Genomic DNA, 12,596 nt, shown 5'->3' with positions numbered 1-12,596 from the left:
TGAAAATTCTTACTTTATGATGATTACGTCTTATAACTGATTTTGGGCCACTTCACTAACATACAAAGTTGCCACGGGGTTCTATAACCAAATAAAGAATCCCTAAGTGCTTCCCAATGCTTTCATGTTAAAGCACAAAGCACTGGTTTTGAACTCCAGGCTCTTGCCCAGAAACAGAAATGGGTAACACAAACTTGTATTCTCTCTACCAAAATGGAGGCAGATGTCTTATAAACTAACCTTCGCTGTCCTCCTGATGTACTTCCTTTCACCTCCCCGTTCTCGTCTGTAAAGGAGTAAAATGCTAAAAGCTTATTATTCAGAATTTCTTGTACAGTTAACCGCATTGTTAGTTAGAAGGTAAATTTATAAAACATCAACAGTGACAGCAATTATATTCCAAAGCAAAACTGCCAACTCTTGAAAAATAAAAATGTCAGTGGGGTCTAAAATGTTATCCAAACTTTGGTTTTAAGAAACATAATACTAATATTTGATTCTTCATCGCAAAAGAGTGCCGATTTGCTCCTTGAACAATATACTATACTGCCTTTTCATGTTCCAAAACAGAATCAAGAGTGTGATCCCAGCTTTATAAAACTTATAAAAACTCCTAGCATTTTCAATTTATTCATAGGTATTAACAAAAAGAAAAAGGTCCATGGTCAAGTTAAACAGGTATTCTTACAGCCCTACTTTTCAGTCTTTTGTAAGATAATATCCAATAAAAACGATCAGAGGAGGGCTATCCCAGGCAGTGTTTCCCAATGTTACCTGTCAATAAAATGTTTCTAGCACCAGTGTCCAAGGAATTCACCCAGGAAAGAGAGCTGGATGTTTGTAATGACTCAGCCCCTTGCCATCCAGCCCTAGAGAGGCCTGGGCAGCCCCCAACCATGCCAGCCACCCCAGCCTTGGGGTCAAATGTTCCCACACCAAACAAGCTCCCAGATGAACACAGCTGTCCGCCCCCCCTCCCCCCGACCCAGTGAACCCAGCCAATGCCAAAAAATCAACTGTCTTCAGAAAGATAACAGGTCTCTCTCCACACACACACATCAAAAAGAAAAAGGAAATGTTGAACTCCCTGGGGTTAAGAGGACTTCAGTTCTTCAGGAATCAAGCTCCTGGCTCTATTCGAAGAGATGAGAGAAGGTAGATCATGTCATATACTTGCAGGGATGGGGAACCTTTTTTCTGCCAAGGGCCATTTGGATATTTATAACACCATTCAAGGACCATGCAAAATTATCGACTTAAAAATTAACCTGCTAGGGGGGTGGGAGTGGGGAGGAGGGGGTCAAAGGGAGCAAAAGGAGGGGGCGTATGTAATACTTTCAGCAATAAAGATAAAAAAGGTAAACACAAGCATTTAAAATAAATAAAGAGAAAGAAAAAGAAAAAAATTAGCCTGCTATATTTGATCAGGTTAATTTGGTGAGGTGTATGATGTTGATTTCTTGGACCGGTCATTCCCGACCGCTGTCATAGAGAATACAGGCAGCAACGGGAACATGCAGACAGGGTATTCAGGTTAAAGGAAAGGACCCACAGCGTCACATGGGCACACATGACACAATGCAAAGCACACCAGCGTGAACTCTTTTCTTTTTTTTTTTTTTTTTTTTTATTTTTTATCCTCGCCCGAGGACATTTTTCCATTTTTTGTTCAGATAGAGCGGGGGAGAGAGAGAGAGAGAGAAACATCGACGTGAAGGGACACATCGAGTGGCTGCCACCCGCACGACCAACCAGGGCCGGGGACAAACTGCAACCGAAGTACGTGCCCTTAGCGGGAACCGAACCCGGGTCTCTCCGGACCGCAGGCCGACGCTCTAACCGCTGAGCCAAACTGGCCAGGGCGTGAACTCTTTTCTAAAGAAACCAGTGACAAAGGCACCACCCTTGAAAAGTGCCCATTGAAGCCCTGGCCAGTTTGGCTCAGCGGTTAGAGCGTAGGCCTGCGGTCCGGAGAGACCCGGGTTCGGTTCCCGCTAAGGGCACGTACTTCGGTTGCAGTTTGTCCCCGGCCCTGGTTGGTCGTGCGGGTGGCAGCCACTCGATGTGTCCTTTCACGTTGATGTTTCTCTCTCCCTCTCTCTTCCTCTCTCTCCCTCCCACTCTATCTGTACAAAAAATGGAAAAATATCCTCGGGTGAGGATTAAAAAAAAAAAAAGTGCCCATTGAAGAAATACCTAAGCAAAAACGAAGAACTTGGTAATAAATGCCTTAAGTAATACTGGGATATCTCAGCCTGGACTAAACCACATCCAACCCACATTAGGAAGTTGCGCATTAGACACGTGGCAGAGCTGGTACTGGTTAAAAGTTCACTATTCTTCAAAGTAGAGGAATAGCCCAGCCACTGTGGCTCAGTGGACTGAATGTTGTCCCAGGGACTGAGAGGTCCCGGTTTTTATTCCCAGTCAGGGCACATGCCAAGGTTGCGGGCTCAATTCCTAGTAGGGGGCATGCAGGAGGCAGCTGATGAATATTTCTCTCTCACGTCGATGTTTCTCTCTCTCCCCCTCCTCCCTCTCTAAAAAAATCAATAAAAATATATATTTAAAAAATAAAAATAAAGTAGAGGAACAGAACACCAAATACCCAGAACCTACTGTGTATCCTTCGTAGTTAGCTTCCTTTCATCTTCTTCAAGTCCTATATCAGAACTCTAGTTCTTATCATTTAAAAAGCTACTGGGCCCTGGCCAGTTTGGCTCAGTGGTTATACTGGCAGCCCGAGGACCAAAGAGTCGCAGGTTTGATTCTGGTTAAGGGCACGTACCTCAGTAGCAGTTTGGTCCCTGGCCCTGGTCGGGTCATGCAGGAGGCAACCAGTCGATGTGTCTCTCTCATATCCATGTTTCTCTCTCTCTCTCTCCTTCTTTCTCTCTCTCTCCCTCCCACTCTGTTTGAAAATAAATGGAAAGATATCCTCAGGTGAGGATTAAAAAATAAGAAGAAAAAAAGGCTATTGGTAGATAACAGGTTTGGGGTTAAGAATCTAATATTCAAAATTACTCAAACAAGTAAATAAAAAGTCAATGAGCAAAGTTTTTAAAGTACAATCTCAGTACAATTCAAAGAAAGGCAATGAAAGAATGTCATTTTTCACCTCTTTAAATGGCAAAGATATTTTTTAAATTTGGCAAGGTTAAGGCCAACTACTGATGAGTAAGTGAACACATACAACTGTTCCAGAAGGTTTCGTGAAATACATATTCAAAGCCTCCAACATGCATGTACTATTTTGACCTACACATCACTTCTCTACAATTTTCCTAAGAAAATAATTTCAGGGTTAAATATTTTAGCTACCTATGATATTTACTGCAACACTGCTTAAAACAGCAAGGAAAGTTCTAGAAAAAGCTTCAGTGCACAGCAATAAATGGATGAATGGATAGTGTATACTCTACATGACAAGCTGCAGTAGGTCTCTTAACTGAATCCACTTAACACATTCACACAACTCCCCAGAACCCATCCCTTCCCAGCAGCCAACTCAGGGGCCCCAGTCGGTCGTAGGTAGATATGCAAAATGCTGTGCTGAAGGGCCAGGTGAGGCTCAGGACAGTAGTAGACACCGCAAGGGGACACGAAGACTGATGCTTGAGTGTCCCACAGGTTGGACTCCAGTAGTCACACCACACACCTCCACAACAGCTGTCTGTTCCCATGGCTGACTATGCCAGAAATGCTGGTTCATAGTAACTGTGATTTCCATATACACTAAACTACTATGATTTTCTTTAAAAGCATGCCAGCTAATTCTGAGGCAGAGCCAAGTTTGTGACTACTGATCTAGAACCCACACTAAGACTGCTTCCTCCCTGGGAGCACCTTTTCAGAGATGAGATTTTTCTTTTTTAATCCTCACCCGAGGATATTTTTTCCGTTGATTTTTAGATAGAGTGGGAGGCAGGGGGAGAGAGAAAGAGAAACATCGATGTGTGAGAGACAATCAATTGGTTGTCTCCCACACAACCGCAACCAGGATCGGGGAGCAAACCTGCAACCAAGTACATGCCCTTGACCAGGAATCGAACCCGTGACTCTTTGGTCCTTGGACTGACGTTCTAACCACTGAACCTAACCAGCCAGGGCAAGAGATGACTTTTTTCTTCTATGCAGCCCGGTCTTTGTCTCTTCTGACCTTGATCAACTTCCTGTCCCATCAAGAAGACACTGTGTTGGCTGCTGACTCATAGGAATACCTCCCTTTGGTGACACTGTGATATTGGGTACAGCCTCCCTAGGTGACACTATGATACTGGGTATAGCCTCCCTTGCTATAATCCTAGAAAGCAGTACAGTGTACTGGTCAAGAGTACCCTGGCCCCACACAGCCTGGTTCTGAATCCCAGCACCATCACGTACTTACAGCAGGACCTTGGCAAGTTCTCTTAACCTCTCTGTGCTTCAGTGCCCTGAGTGCCCTAACCCTGTGAGAGGATTACAGAACCTACTTCATAGTGTTGATGGAAGAAAGAAATGAGCTAATATGTGGCAAATGCTCCACAAGCATAAGCAGCTATGATTGTTGTTCTTGTTTTTAATGCTATATCCTGCCCAGCCACCAGCAGACGGTGCTAGGAGCTATCTAGTGAAAGAATGAACACACGGTCCTGTTTCCTCATCTGGCTCATCTTTGAACACCTCCGCTTATGGCTTTAGAGCTAAAGCTTCCCACAAATCTCTTGCAATGCCACATCTTTCATCAAATCCCTTTGCCCCAACTTTTCATCGACCCTCTGCTAACAAGAAAGCTGGAAAGCAGAGGGAGGCAAAAACACTAAGGAAGCCCTGGCCAGTTTGACTCAGTGGTTGAGCGTCAGCCTGCAGACCAGAGAGTCCCGGGTTCAGTTCCTCCTTGAGGCACATACCACAAAAAAAAAAAAAAACCCACTAAGGAATCATGTAGGTTTGCTGGGATTTAGACGATACAGAGGAACAGCAGCAAAGGGCAGGCTGAAAGAATGCCCTCCAAATGCCTTGGCGAGGAGCCATGGGCATACTGACAGTCTGTGATATGTGAAAGAAAGAAATGTTTTCAATGGCATGAAAAGGCATCTGTCCCACTTTCTTCAGCAGACAGGACGCAACATGGTGGGTTCACAATTTAAATCATTTTGAAAGTGTTTATTATTTAGTAACTGTCTCTCCCTCTGCCCCACCCAGCCGCTCTCTGGTTCTGCTTTTCTAACCATCCTAAAAGCTGAATACATTCTCTTTCTCTATGGAGGAGAAGTATAAACACTAACACCAGGACACGTGGTGAGGCCTTCATCAGGCACTACGTCACTGAGGAACGCTGGTCTCCAGCAAGCGTGGGTTTCTCTGGGGTTCCACAAGGTAGTCCTTTTTCAAGGCCATCGGTACACTCATGGAGTTAAAATGCCGCTGCCCGTCTAAATACAACATGGACTCTGAAACACAAGAGAGAGAACCGTGGAGAAACCCTCAGCAACTCAGAACCACGTGGTACAAACACGAGACTACTCAGAACACCGGGACAGCAATGAGAACGCAGAACCAGTGCTTGGCAAGTGCTACTGGGCCACGGGTGTGCAAGGTTCCCGAGGGAGCGGGCCTCGACTCCTGCCTGCCCCTTTCCTTTCGCTCGACCAGTCTTTGACCACCAGTGGCTGCTTGCAGCTGGCACCGGCCCTTCAGACAACAGCCCGGTGGGCAGAGTGGCCACAGCTGCCTTTGGGGCCACAAGGCATCCTGGCCTTCAGGGCTGCAGAACCTCAAAAGCACAATCTCCTAAAGATATGCTCTCGAGCCAGCTAACAGACATCAGTGTACTTCCTACAACAAGTTGAAAGGAGAAACTTTATTTAAAAGGTCCTCGCTTTGTTAGGGACAGGCAATCATGGCTGCTTACCTCCATATGTTCTGGGGAAAACCAAGGGCACGTTGTTCTCCGACATGAACGTGAAATGAAAGATGTTGGTGGTCATGTGCTCTTTATTTTGCAGAGAAGCCACTTCACTGTGGACTCTGACTTGAATGTAATTGTCTTGAGTAAAGCAAACCTAAGAGATTGTAGACATGAGTCAGCCAATCATATTGGGAAGGGGGAACAAGGCAGTCACAAGAGAAGCAGTAGCTTTAGGATATCAGAACTTCTGTCCTGGCCAGTTTTGCTCAATGGTTAGAGCATTTGCCTATGGACCAGAGAGTCCCGAGTTCAGTTCCCCCTAAGGGCACGTACCTTGGCTGCGGTTCGTCCATGGCCCTGGTTGGAGTTGTGTGGGAGGCAACCAGTTGATATGTCTCTCTCACATCGCTGTTTCTTTCTCTCTCTCTCTCTCTCTCTCTTCCCCTCCCACTCTGTCTGAAGATAAATATAAAAATATCCTCAGAGGAGGATAAAAAGAAAAAAAAACTTCTCTTCTAGGCCCAAATGATCAAAAATTGTATGTTATCTACCTGGGAAGACAGAAACAGCAATGAGCCAACATCGACAGGTCTCTGGAACATGATATCATCCACTGCTACTACAAATGGCCGGGAACCACTGTTGGAAAAGGCAGAATTTGGGGTCAAGTGCAAAATTCAGATGATCTCTATTTTTCCTCTAACAACTGGCTGAAGCAAAATTTAAATGATCAAAGAACAAAGCTAGAGAAGGGGAAATAATCATACCAGCGAGGAACGGTAAGGCATGCCACTGTGACCAGATCAGTGCCAAAGTCACCATAACTTTTCCCTTCAGCATATCATCACCTCCTTTTCTCAGTAGGTCTTTACAGACAGACCCCAGAGATATTGCAGGTTCAGTTTCAGACCACCACAATAAAGTAAGCATTGAAATAAAGCGAATCATAACCTTTTTGCTGGTGGAGGGTCTTGCCTTTAATTTGTAAAAAAAAAAAAAAAAAAACCACAAATCTGCCATTGCCGGTTTGGGTCAGTGATTAGAGCATCAACCCAAGGACCGAAGGGTAGTGGGCTCAACAGCACATGCCTGGGATGCAGGTTCGATCCCTGGCCTTGGTCCGGGTTGTGCATGAGGCAGCCAATCAATGTGTCTCCCGCATCGATGTTTCTCTCTCTCTCTCACCCTCCCTCCCTCCCTTCTACTCTATCTAAAAATCAATAGAGCCCTGGCCGATTTTGCTCAGTGGTTAGAGCGTCAGCCCGCAGACCAAAGAGTCGCAGGTTCAATTCCGGTCAAAGGCATGTACCTCAGTTGAGGTTCAGTCCTAGGCGCTGGTCAGGGTCATGTGGGAGGCAACCAGTTGATGTGTGTCTCTCACATGGATGTTTCTCTCTCTCTCTCTCCCTCAAACCCTATCTGAAGATAAATGAAAAAATATTCTCGGGTTATGATTTAAAAAAACACACAACATCTGTAAAGTGCAATAAAGCAGAGTGTAATAAAATGAGGAATGCCTGTAATGTACTAACTTACCTAGTCAGAGTAACAGCCTTCTAAAATGAGGATCAAACCCAGCTGGTATCAGTGAGATATTTATTTTAAAACAAAACAAATTTCCCAACACATCCAGACCGATCCAAAATGTTTCATTTCAGTAGGCTCTTTCTGGAGTATACCCATGCCTTTTCTTTCTTGGGCGTGTTCAAAATAATGTTTCATTTCCCTAAAAATTGCTTCTGAGAAGTTAAGACTACCCTAAATCTAACTTACCCAAAATTACAAGCAGTAGCCCATCCAAGCTCATATGCTTTCCTCATAAGGAAACCACCAAAGATCCGATTGAAAATGTTCCTCTCCTATAGGAGATCAAATGAACAATAAGAAATACAAGCTCATGGCCACCCTCATGTACAGAACAAAGGAATTAACAATGCCGAAGAACAGAGGCCAGTTTAAAGCATCAAAACTTAGATGAGTATCCCAGATGCAAGTTGGTCTATTTAGAAGATTTTCCACCAAATCACAATACCTGAGGGTGGCAAATTTCCAAGCTCTTCAGTTTTGAATCCTCCATCCACACTGCATTAGGGGGCAAAATTCGACTTCGAAAACTTATAGTCCTGAGCAAATAGAGATCGAGTGAACCCAGTTAGGGCCATGGTTTTGCTGCTGGAAGGTGAAATATTTTGAAATTTCCAGTATGTTCAGGCAAGCCCGGTTCTAGAGAAGGCCAAGGTTTAAATGCTTTCCCAACGTAGACTCTCACCAGCCTAACTTACTTTTGATCCAGCGTGTTAAGAAACATCTCATGTATGGTCATCCTCTCCTCAGCACTGGGAGCCATTTTCAGTAACGACTTGGAGCTGAAGGAGATCCTTCTCCCCTTGTTCACTGAAACATGGGACAATATGGACTCACGGTCAGGAAGGTTACACTACATACTGGGGTTCCTGACCTGGGCTGCCTGGGACCCTACAAAGACAGTATTTCCAGACCGTGACAATCCCACTGGAAATTGTACATATATCTCACAAAAGCTTTCTGTGATTCTTTGCTTGCACAAAGAAATTGTATCAGTTCAGTGTAAAGCCACTTATAATCATCCTGAACTCGAGCCCCAACCAGTAGTTATTTCATTAAGATATACTTCCCATTTCATTAAAAATGAGGAAAAAATACTTCAATTAATAAATATTGGCTGATCGATAAAACTGTTCAAAGTATAGACTTCATGGAACAAAAAATAAGGTATTTTAAATTTCAATACATTCTTGGAATGAGTAAGACACCTGACTGGTATGAGGAGGCCACACATACTCTTAAATAATCTCCTCTGCAGTACAATTAATGTGCTTTTAAATGTTTATCTTATTATAAGCAAATTAATATACATTCTCCTTGTCTAAAGAGCTCTTCTTCCTCAGGGCCTTCAGGGATGAGTGGATTTACAAATGCCGACCTAAAGAGAAGAAAAGAGTAGAGTTGAAGATGTTATCTAATATAAATGGAAGATGAACAATTACCTACTAGTTTTCAAGTCTTTGCTGTTTGTTTTGGGTCACCCTTACTGCCTGCTTCACGCAAGAACTGTAAAACAATTAGGGGAGGCTTCTGGTTATAGACTTACCTGCACAGTACAAAGTTCATATTATAAAAACGACATGGCAACTTGCCAAAATGTTTCACCTGATCCTAATCATGAGGAAACAGTCAGAATAGGTTGTAGAACATTCTATAAGACAACTGGCCTAGACCCTTCAAAAATGTCATGTCTTAAAAGACAGAAAATGGCAGAGGAACTATTTTAAAGAAACATGGTAACCGCCCAACCAGTGTGGCTCAATTGGTTGAGCGTTGTCCCATGCACCAGGAAATTGCCGGTTCAACTCCCAGTCAGGGCACATGCTCAGGTTGCAGGCTCAATCCCCAGTGGGGGACATGCAGGAGGCAGTCCATCAATGTTCCCTCTCATCGATGTCTCTCTCTCTCTCTCTCCCTCTCTCTTCCTCTCTCTGAAATCAATAAAAACATATGTTTAAAAAAACAACATGGTAACGAATTGCAATACATGATCCTTGATCAGATCCTGCCTTAGGGGAAAAAGCTATAAAGGATATTTTAGGGACAAATGGCAAAGTTTGAATATGGATCATATATTACATAATACAACTACATCACTGTCAAATTTCTTGGATATAATAAAAGCATTGAGGTTATGTAGGAGAATTACCTTATTCTTAGGAGATACATGCTGAGCTATTTATGAGTAAAACAGTCTCAAACTTTCACATGATTCAGGGGGAAAACATGTGTATGTCTATATTTATAGAGAGGGCAGAAAAATAGGCTGGTGGGAAAATGTTAATTGGTGAATTTCAGTGAAAGGTGTATATAAGTGCTCACTGCATTAGTCTATTTTTCTGTAGATGTCAAATTTTGTAAAATAAAAAAAAAATGAGCCCAGCCAGTGTGGCTCAGTGGATTGAGCGTCATCCCATGGACTGAGAGGTCCTGGTTCAATTCCTGGTCAGGGCACGTGCTCAGGTTGCAAGCTTGATCCCCAGTAGGGGGCGTGCAGAAGGCAGCCGATATATGTTTCTCTCTCACATCGATGTTTCTCTCTCTCTCTCCCTTTCTCTCTCTAAAAAATCAATAAAAACATATAAAAAATGAGCAAAAAGGAAGATAGTGTTTCACTGTGGTAGAATCTAAAAGTCTGATGAAACAGCAGTGGAAACAAAAGAACTGAAATGGCAGTTTGGAAAATTGAAATACATCAGCTGGGAGAGGAACTTGAAGTAATACCCCCAGTTCTGGCGAAGGAGCCCCAGGCCAAGCACCAGGAGGAGCAAGTAGGTCAGCTGGGGCTGGTGGGAGGACTTAGACTAGATGGGTGTACTTGTCACTCAGATCAGTCACCAAGGTATTTTTCAATCTTAACATAATTTTCCATGTCAGCTTTCCATGCAGCGGAAATGACTTCTCATTGCAGACTCCTCACTCAGGTTTCTAATACAAATTAACTTCCCAAAGGCCTCTAGACTCTATCCTCTACAAACAGCAATCCTGTAATACCCCCTCCCACCCCACTCCCCCACACACAATTAGATGGATTTTTCCTCAGTTTGAAGGCCTTGGGTGTAACTGTTCTTAGGAACCAAGAATTCATTTTAAGAGAAAAAAAGATAAAGTATAAAGCCTATACGGTTAAACTTGACTTGAAAATGACACTATAAACTCATGAGGTTGTTTTTTTATTTGCCTTATAACATACAACCAAGCTCTGTCCACTGAAAAGGCCTAGACACAATGATAAACTAGTAACAGCACCCAGTTCTAGTGTCCAGATTTTGGTCTCTAAATACCAGTTCTCACTAATGGAATCCTTGGAGAAATGGCTGATTTTAGGCCAGGGCAGGAAATGTGTAAGATGAGCCCAAGATATCTCGTTGCACCAGATAGCAAGCAGGTATCAAAGACTAATGGGGAAATGTCACAAAAGCTTATCACAGGAGCCAGTTTAACAGAACTCCTACTGATCAAAGATAGTATACTCTGAGCAGCGAGAGCAATGGCTGCAATTCGTGGAAATACATTTATATTTTTAAATCCATGAATTTACAATGACACTTTTTTTAAAAGTGGAAAAACCATGTCATCACTAGCTAATTAACCAACTCGTTATTTTGCAAATTGGTCAATAAAGGGCAAGAATGAAACACTGCCCTGGACTTCCCTTTACGAACCAAATTGCCCTAGTTGATAAGGGGAAAAGCTCTTCTTTACAGAACTCCAACTAATAAATGTTGAAGGAATGACAGAATTTGAGAATCATTTTACACTCCCACATGGTTAAAGCAATGATCAACAAAGGACATTAACAGCCCTGGAGAAAGACTGATGGGGAGCTAGCTATGTACAAAGTATACTTTCAATCCACCCTGCACTGCATTGTGCCCTGTAGATCACTGCTGATCATAAGTGGATAAGCTGATCTTTATAGAGAAAAGATCAGTCACTACTTGAATCCACGCGTCAATCTTAGCATCACTGTGGGTGAGACAACATATACCTCCTGATATGATGCGATGTGAGATACGAAGTGCATAGAGAGCAAGACCTATGAAGTGCTCTCCCCAAATATGCTGACCCTGAATCTAATCAGACTTTAGAGCTAACTTCAGTTTACAGAAAATACTGGGAGAACAAGTCCAAGAAAAAAAAATGCCATGAGGAGGCAATGAGATAAATTCAGAAAGTTGGATATTGTATAGAAGAACCAAACCGGTGCTTCAGTGAGTTCATAAAACAATAAGTGGACAGGGGGAGCGCATAACTATTCTAGATTGAAACAGCCTTTAGAGACCACACAACTCTGTGATCTGTGAATACACTAAAACCCATAAAATTGTATACTTTCAATGGGTAAATTGGATGATATATGAATTATAACTCAATAAAGCTATTAACCAACAAAACAGGCTTACAAAACATAAAAATCCAATGTAGTATGTGGACCTTGTTTGGATCCTATTTTGAACAAATCATTAAAAAGATATTTGGGGGCACCGTGGCCAGTTTGGCTCAGCAGTTAGAGTGTTGGCCCACAGACCAGAATCACAGGTTTGATTCCAGTCAAGGGCCCATACCTCGGTTGCCATTCAGTCCCTAGCCCTGGTTGGGGTCGTGCAGGAGGCAATCAATCGTGTCAATGTTTCTCTTTCTCTCTCTCTCTCCCTCCCTCCCTGCCTCCCTCCCTCCCTTCCTCCCACTGTAGCTGAAGATAAATGGAAAAATATCCTCAGGTGAGGATTTAAAAAAAAAGATATTTGGGGAAACTGAATATGAATTATTAGAGTATACTAAGGATTTACTAGTATTTTTGTTAGGTGTGCTAATGGTAACATAGTTAAGAAAATATCCTGATTTTTAAAGAAATGTCTACACCAAAGCATTTAGAGGTGAAATGTCATTATGTCTGGGATTTGCTTTAGCCCTGGCCAGTTTGTTCAGCAGTTGGAGCGTTGGCCTGAGGTCCCGAGAGACCCAGGTTCAGTTCCCACTAAGGGCATGTACCTCTAAGGATTTACTAGTATTTTTGTTAGGTGTGCTAATGGTAACATAGTTAAGAAAATAGCCTCATATTTAAAGAGATGTCTACACCAAAGCATTTAGAGGTGAAATGTCATTATGTCTGGGATTT

General features: G+C 42.9%; 1 protein-coding gene across 2 annotated transcripts in view; it reads right to left on the bottom strand.

The window, feature by feature from the left end:
• Positions 1-238: 238 nt before the first annotated feature.
• ACOT9 (acyl-CoA thioesterase 9) overlaps positions 239-12,596 on the bottom strand; it is a 34,652-nt gene continuing 22,294 nt past the window's right edge. The window contains exons 9-16 of one of the 2 annotated variants that reach the window (XM_036270211.1): positions 8,785-8,852; positions 8,173-8,284; positions 7,923-8,013; positions 7,664-7,749; positions 6,442-6,529; positions 5,894-6,044; positions 5,268-5,432; positions 239-286 (exon numbers count right to left, since the gene is read on the bottom strand). In XM_036270211.1, the coding sequence (XP_036126104.1) occupies positions 5,305-5,432; positions 5,894-6,044; positions 6,442-6,529; positions 7,664-7,749; positions 7,923-8,013; positions 8,173-8,284; positions 8,785-8,852 (724 nt within the window). In that variant the 3' untranslated portion in view covers positions 239-286; positions 5,268-5,304. Of the gene's footprint in view, positions 287-5,127; positions 5,433-5,893; positions 6,045-6,441; positions 6,530-7,663; positions 7,750-7,922; positions 8,014-8,172; positions 8,285-8,784; positions 8,853-12,596 lie in introns of those variants that run through there. The other variant, XM_036270212.1, reaches the window with a different exon arrangement.

Source organism: Molossus molossus, unplaced genomic scaffold, assembly GCF_014108415.1.
Source record: "Molossus molossus isolate mMolMol1 unplaced genomic scaffold, mMolMol1.p scaffold_m16_p_2, whole genome shotgun sequence".
Taxonomy (NCBI): domain Eukaryota; kingdom Metazoa; phylum Chordata; class Mammalia; order Chiroptera; family Molossidae; genus Molossus; species Molossus molossus.
This window is presented reverse-complemented; position numbering and strand designations above follow the sequence as displayed.